Genomic DNA, 7,638 nt, shown 5'->3' with positions numbered 1-7,638 from the left:
TTTAGGCCTGTTGGGCTAATCCCTGTAAGTTCTCCCTGTGGCAAGGGAAAACCTAGGAGAAGCGACAAGTGGATGCCTGCAGGGGGCGCTAGAATTTATGAGGAATCCATTGCAATATTCTGATATATTTGGTAAATTGTAGTGTGACTGATACTTGGGGTCGGAATTGCAAGACCTTTTCCCATCATTGTAGCTGTCTGAGGGCTTGTTTTGTGCAGGGCAATTTTTATTTTTTTAATTAGTGGACCATATGATGTACTGAAAAACTTACTGACGATTTCTAAGTGGCGTTAAATGGAAAAAAAGCAATAATATTATTTTTCAAGTGTGTTTTTTACACAGGTTGCATAAAAATGAGATGATAACTTTATTTTGTGGGTCGGTATGATTGTGATACCAAATCTAAGTAGCTTTTGTTGGGCGACTTTTGAAAAAATGAAATATCTTCTTAAACTAATTATTTTCTGCCGCCATGAGTTTTTTATTTTCCCGTTGATGCAGCTGGGTGAAGGCTCGTTTATTGTGGATAACTGACGGTTTCTATTTCTACTGTTTGGGGTACATATAACTTTTTGATCGCTTTTTATTACACTTTTTTCTTGGAGATGGGGTGAACAAAAAAGTGGAATTCTAGTGTTGTTCACCATGCAGGCAAAAAAATTACACTATTTTAATAGATCAGACTTTTATAGGCGTGGCAATACTAAAAATAGTTTTTTTAAATTAATATTATAAAGGGTTTTTTAAAAACTTTTAATATTTAGTATTTAAAAAAAACTTTTTCAACTGATTTTGAATCTTTTTTTAGGCTCCTAAGGAGACTTAAACTTGTGAGCGTTTGATCACTTAAACAATAAGACATCCAAATGGAATGCTGCAATCTTATTACTGGGAGGGGAGGGGCATTCAGGCAATGTAAATTTCGATTGGACCATTTAAATGACGCTGTCAGAATTAAATAGTTAACAACAGCGATTAGAGTTATCTCCAATCAGGGTTGTTGTGGCTGGGTGTGAGATGTTATAGACAGCTGACAGCCTCAATATATGGAGCAGGCTCCGCTCCCGAGCCCACTCCATACAAACCCTGCACACAGCTGTCAAACATGTACAGTGTATGTTGCCAGGATGTTTAAAAAAAAAAAAAATCCGGCCTCCTTCCACCCCTTAATAGCCGGCCATCGCGCACCAATGTGTTTCCCCTTCACCCGTGGCAGCACCATCAGCTGCTGCTGTCATTGGTTCGGGGAAATCCATCTACTGGTAAGAAAAAAACAGTATTTTTAAGGTCTTTAGTATAGTGCACATGTCTATGATTCTACATGGCGCAGATGTTGTGGCGCCGGTACTTACCGCCAGCTGGGTGGTACTGCTGGCACACTCCTAAGGGGTCCCACGGTGTCTTTTCTCCTGATGTACTCATGGGGGCTCAGGAGGACCGCTCGCTCTGGTGGTTGTAAAGCCGGAGTCCAAGAGGGTCTTCAAGTTGGAGAATGAAAACCCTCTGAACATGGCCTGGTCTTTAGCTGATGGGCAGAAGTCCTTGGCCTCTGCTGCTTCCACGGCGTCCAGGTGGAATGGCTGAAGATGTTGAGGTTTAGATGACTGCAAGAAAAGAAAATACTATTCTGATTATGGTGAGAAGGGTTTTCCCATGTAAGACAAACTACGGACGTGTTTGCTGACTGCATTCGAATCAGTGGGATTGAGCTGCAATACCAGGCATAACCACTAAACGATATATGACGCTGTGCCTGATATACAAGGAAAATGCTGCAGCGCTCACTTTTCACTGTTCTAATGATGACCTATCCTAAGAATAAGTCATCAATATTAGAAGTTTGGGGTTTTCCAGTTGTGAACTATTGATGGTCCATCCTCTAGATAGGCAATCAGTAGTAGATCAGGGAGGGAGTCCCTCACCATCCAGGATCTAGTACAATTCTGCTCATTTACTTACCTCAGGGATGTGCGGTGGGGGCACTCTAAGGGATTCCAGAGTCCCAGTCGATCAGCTGGAAGAACAGGTGCTTTCGGATGTTTCTGTTGACTCCGAGACGCTTGGCCGGGTTCTTTTTGAGGAGCTGAAATGAGAAATGTCACTGTTATTACTGACTATAATTACAAGAATCTGACTAGAAAAGGCAATAAAAGCATCACAAATTATTACAACATTAGAACTCAAAGAAATAAAAGTAACACTCTTACCTGTAAGATGATGTTCTTCGCTCCGGAGGTGGACTCCTTAAAGAGTTTTGGTTTATACTCACGCTCGCCAGTAATCATTTTATTCATGATGACTCCAAATGAAAACCAATCGACGGCGGCGTTGTATTCCTCTCCGGCGTCCATCTGCCATAAACAGTAAACAGTAAGTTGGGAAATAAGTTTTACATCATTACATGGGATCTGGGCACTGCACTAGGCGAGCGCTGAGACCGCAGTCCTCTATACCATCCCTGGACTGCTGTCTCCAGGATCCATGACCCAAGAACATTAATACACTTATGGCAAAAAATAGTATAAAGAGTCTATTCCTCTCACCTCAGGAGCAATATAGCCTTCGGTCCCAGCATGATCGGTGGCCGTTCGGTCTCCGTGCATGTTCTCCAAGGCAAGACCGAAATCTGTGATCTTCACATGGCCCGTCTCAGCCACCAGGATGTTCTCGGGCTTCAGATCTCTGTGGATGATCCCCTTGGCGTGGAGGTGCTGGATGCCGCACACCATCTCTGCAGCGTAGAATCTGGTGCTGTTGACATCGAGCCGTCCCTTCGACTGCAGGAGTTGGTCCAGGTCCCCGCAGCTCAGATACTCCAGTCCGAGTAGAACGTGCGTCTGTAATGTAGAAGAGACATATGAGAAGGTACAGGTCCATACAATGGAAGAATCTGTCTCAAAATGGCCACTAGATACAAAATGGAGCATTATAAGATGTAAATAAGCTTGTGTGTAGTGAAACAATAATTAAAGCAGAAATAACTTGCAGAGCATGGCATTCGGTGCAATGTCTAATGATTTGTTTTTTTTCTATTCATCCGAGAACATTTGCCTGGTACAGTCGCTATCAGAAGAGACTCCCCCACTCCTGAGCTATGGGAAAAGAGCAAATCGTGCTGATAAGACGCTGCGATCATCCAAACTCCAAGGGAGGACGGGATAACGTCCGGGAGGAGTAATCATTTGAAGGACATTTCACATATTTATTCTCACTGCGCTGATTGTTGAACAAAGCACAATTCTTGATGTTTTTTCTAACCCAATGAAATTAACCCCATGACTAATGATGACGTATTCCTTTCCTGTATTTAGAACTATACTCAGTCAATAAACGCTCAGAGTATGTACGCCTTAAGCAGAGTGAGCTATATACTTGCCGTGGCTCTCTCCGTATCTGAGGAGAACTAGAAACCGACTCTGGTGTGGTTCTTGGCCTCCGTGCTGCAGCGGATACGAATTGATTTGGAACCCAAGACTTGAAAGGTTAATGTGACCTAGCGGTCCTTAACACATATAAGGAGGTTGGTTAGTATGACGTTATATTACAAAGTCCACATCTACGGGGCACATAGCGGTGGAGTTTGCAGATGTGCGATAACAACTATACCTTGGTCTGAAATGCGAATTCTGCATGGACGAGGAAGGGACTCCCAATCGTAAGCTGCAGAACACGGTGCTCCACCATCACATCCGCCATCTCCACTTCCGCTAGCAGGGCTTTCTTCCTGATGACCTTCACTGCGAATTGCTGGCAGGTAGCGGTGTCCTCTGCCAGCACGACTTTCCCGTAGGCTCCCCGGCCGAGTACATGTTGGAACCGCAGTCTCTCTCGGATGGTCGTAGAGGTGGTGCTTCCTGAGCCAGTTGGCCAAACACCGCTGGGTCCTCCTAACAGGGAGCAGAATAGTAGAAGTGGTGATGTTTGTAATATCTGCTGCACATTATTCACACTGATGGGAATAATGTACATGTGTAATGTATATGTGGTGTAGATATTTTCGAATATACATACAGAAGCAGTAAATACTACCTTAAGGGCCGCTTCACATGAGCGTATACGCAAAAGCTCTCTCCAATGCAACGTATTTGCACATAACAAGGTTGTTGAGGTTGATTTGCAGTCATGCCTAGTACTGTACTTTTTGTGCACACAGGGCCAGGTCACGTGACACCCCCTTCCATGGATTAAAAGGCTATTTATCCTAATGAAGTCCAGATGTGTTTTTTAGCAGTTTTGCACAGTGTTTTACGCATTCCCCTGGCATATTTGCGCACCTATGACTTTAGACTTCTATGAGGGGCATTTGCTACGCAAAACACAGAAAGATGGAGCAGAACCTAATTTTTTGCGTGTAACAAGATGGCGCACCACCACACTACCAACCGAGCCGTGATAGAATATCTCCATGATGGTCTGCCAAAATGCTGGATAGGATGGAGAGGTGCTGTTGAATTCCCTCTCTGTTCCCCTGATGTAACCCCCCTAATGTCTACCTGTGGGGAGCCCTAACGGATGTGGTATACCGTGGAAAACCAGCTACACTGGCTGCACTATGGAAAGAAACTGAAACTTAATGCAGATCAATCCCTGCGGACGCTGTAACCAGTGTTCTTCATGCAGAATCCCTTTTCTCCCTTTTTCCTTGGGCTATCTGATAACACATTTATATCATAGTGTACCCTTAGGCCTCATGTCCACGGGGAAAATCAGATCCGCTGCAGATTCTCAATGGAGAATCTGCAGCGGGTCCCTCCTGCCCCGCGGACATGAGCGCCGAAAATAGCAATTTAAAAGCATTTACCTATCCGGCGCGGGCGGGGAAGGTCAGCTGTTCCTCACGGCCAGATCTTCATTTTCGGCCGGCGGATGAATTCTGTCCCTATCTGTCCCTATCTGTCCCTATCTGTCCCTATCTGTCCCTATCTGTCCCTATCTGTCCCTATCTGTCCCTATCTGTCCCTATCTGTCCCTATCTGTCCCTATCTGTCCCTATCTGTCCCTATCTGTCCCTATCTGTCCCTATCTGTCCCTATCTGTCCCTATCTGTCCCTATCTGTCCCTATCTGTCCCTATCTGTCCCTATCTGTCCCTATCTGTCCCTATCTGTCCCTATCTGTCCCTATCTGTCCCTATCTGTCCCTATCTGTCCCTATCTGTCCCTATCTGTCCCTATCTGTCCCTATCTGTCCCTATCTGTCCCTATCTGTCCCTATCTGTCCCTATCTGTCCCTATCTGTCCCTATCTGTCCCTATCTGTCCCTATCTGTCCCTATCTGTCCCTATCTGTCCCTATCTGTCCCTATCTGTCCCTATCTGTCCCTATCTGTCCCTATCTGTCCCTATCTGTCCCTATCTGTCCCTATCTGTCCCTATCTGTCCCTATCTGTCCCTATCTGTCCCTATCTGTCCCTATCTGTCCCTATCTGTCCCTATCTGTCCCTATCTGTCCCTATCTGTCCCTATCTGTCCCTATCTGTCCCTATCTGTCCCTATCTGTCCCTATCTGTCCCTATCTGTCCCTATCTGTCCCTATCTGTCCCTATCTGTCCCTATCTGTCCCTATCTGTCCCTATCTGTCCCTATCTGTCCCTATCTGTCCCTATCTGTCCCTATCTGTCCCTATCTGTCCCTATCTGTCCCTATCTGTCCCTATCTGTCCCTATCTGTCCCTATCTGTCCCTATCTGTCCCTATCTGTCCCTATCTGTCCCTATCTGTCCCTATCTGTCCCTATCTGTCCCTATCTGTCCCTATCTGTCCCTATCTGTCCCTATCTGTCCCTATCTGTCCCTATCTGTCCCTATCTGTCCCTATCTGTCCCTATCTGTCCCTATCTGTCCCTATCTGTCCCTATCTGTCCCTATCTGTCCCTATCTGTCCCTATCTGTCCCTATCTGTCCCTATCTGTCCCTATCTGTCCCTATCTGTCCCTATCTGTCCCTATCTGTCCCTATCTGTCCCTATCTGTCCCTATCTGTCCCTATCTGTCCCTATCTGTCCCTATCTGTCCCTATCTGTCCCTATCTGTCCCTATCTGTCCCTATCTGTCCCTATCTGTCCCTATCTGTCCCTATCTGTCCCTATCTGTCCCTATCTGTCCCTATCTGTCCCTATCTGTCCCTATCTGTCCCTATCTGTCCCTATCTGTCCCTATCTGTCCCTATCTGTCCCTATCTGTCCCTATCTGTCCCTATCTGTCCCTATCTGTCCCTATCTGTCCCTATCTGTCCCTATCTGTCCCTATCTGTCCCTATCTGTCCCTATCTGTCCCTATCTGTCCCTATCTGTCCCTATCTGTCCCTATCTGTCCCTATCTGTCCCTATCTGTCCCTATCTGTCCCTATCTGTCCCTATCTGTCCCTATCTGTCCCTATCTGTCCCTATCTGTCCCTATCTGTCCCTATCTGTCCCTATCTGTCCCTATCTGTCCCTATCTGTCCCTATCTGTCCCTATCTGTCCCTATCTGTCCCTATCTGTCCCTATCTGTCCCTATCTGTCCCTATCTGTCCCTATCTGTCCCTATCTGTCCCTATCTGTCCCTATCTGTCCCTATCTGTCCCTATCTGTCCCTATCTGTCCCTATCTGTCCCTATCTGTCCCTATCTGTCCCTATCTGTCCCTATCTGTCCCTATCTGTCCCTATCTGTCCCTATCTGTCCCTATCTGTCCCTATCTGTCCCTATCTGTCCCTATCTGTCCCTATCTGTCCCTATCTGTCCCTATCTGTCCCTATCTGTCCCTATCTGTCCCTATCTGTCCCTATCTGTCCCTATCTGTCCCTATCTGTCCCTATCTGTCCCTATCTGTCCCTATCTGTCCCTATCTGTCCCTATCTGTCCCTATCTGTCCCTATCTGTCCCTATCTGTCCCTATCTGTCCCTATCTGTCCCTATCTGTCCCTATCTGTCCCTATCTGTCCCTATCTGTCCCTATCTGTCCCTATCTGTCCCTATCTGTCCCTATCTGTCCCTATCTGTCCCTATCTGTCCCTATCTGTCCCTATCTGTCCCTATCTGTCCCTATCTGTCCCTATCTGTCCCTATCTGTCCCTATCTGTCCCTATCTGTCCCTATCTGTCCCTATCTGTCCCTATCTGTCCCTATCTGTCCCTATCTGTCCCTATCTGTCCCTATCTGTCCCTATCTGTCCCTATCTGTCCCTATCTGTCCCTATCTGTCCCTATCTGTCCCTATCTGTCCCTATCTGTCCCTATCTGTCCCTATCTGTCCCTATCTGTCCCTATCTGTCCCTATCTGTCCCTATCTGTCCCTATCTGTCCCTATCTGTCCCTATCTGTCCCTATCTGTCCCTATCTGTCCCTATCTGTCCCTATCTGTCCCTATCTGTCCCTATCTGTCCCTATCTGTCCCTATCTGTCCCTATCTGTCCCTATCTGTCCCTATCTGTCCCTATCTGTCCCTATCTGTCCCTATCTGTCCCTATCTGTCCCTATCTGTCCCTATCTGTCCCTATCTGTCCCTATCTGTCCCTATCTGTCCCTATCTGTCCCTATCTGTCCCTATCTGTCCCTATCTGTCCCTATCTGTCCCTATCTGTCCCTATCTGTCCCTATCTGTCCCTATCTGTCCCTATCTGTCCCTATCTGTCCCTATCTGTCCCTATCTGTCCCTATCTGTC

At 46.4% G+C, this 7,638-nt stretch overlaps 1 protein-coding gene across 1 annotated transcript; it reads right to left on the bottom strand.

Annotated features, from left to right (window-relative positions):
- Positions 1-1,418: 1,418 nt before the first annotated feature.
- Positions 1,419-3,767, bottom strand: LOC136593147 (protein kinase C delta type-like). Its single transcript, XM_066588647.1, has 4 exons — positions 3,607-3,767; positions 2,544-2,837; positions 2,208-2,351; positions 1,419-1,604 (listed from the first exon to the last, which is right to left on the bottom strand). Exons 1-4 carry the CDS (start codon positions 3,694-3,696, stop codon positions 1,419-1,421), a joined length of 714 nt encoding a protein of 237 aa, XP_066444744.1. The 5' UTR covers positions 3,697-3,767.
- Between the last annotated feature and the right edge of the window lie 3,871 nt (positions 3,768-7,638).

Source organism: Eleutherodactylus coqui, unplaced genomic scaffold (genome assembly GCF_035609145.1).
Source record: "Eleutherodactylus coqui strain aEleCoq1 unplaced genomic scaffold, aEleCoq1.hap1 HAP1_SCAFFOLD_442, whole genome shotgun sequence".
In the NCBI taxonomy this organism is placed as follows: Eukaryota; Metazoa; Chordata; class Amphibia; order Anura; family Eleutherodactylidae; genus Eleutherodactylus; species Eleutherodactylus coqui.
This window is presented reverse-complemented; position numbering and strand designations above follow the sequence as displayed.

Coding starts and splice junctions, on each gene's coding strand:
- LOC136593147 (XM_066588647.1), bottom strand. CDS start 3,696: ATGGCGGATGTGATGGTGGAGCACCGTGTTCTGCAGCTTACGATTGGG. Junction 2,838..3,606: donor AATTCGCATTTCAGACCAAG/GTATAGTTGTTA, acceptor TCTACATTACAG/ACGCACGTTCTACTCGGACT. Junction 1,605..2,207: donor CGAAGAACATCATCTTACAG/GTAAGAGTGTTA, acceptor CTTTTCTTGCAG/TCATCTAAACCTCAACATCT.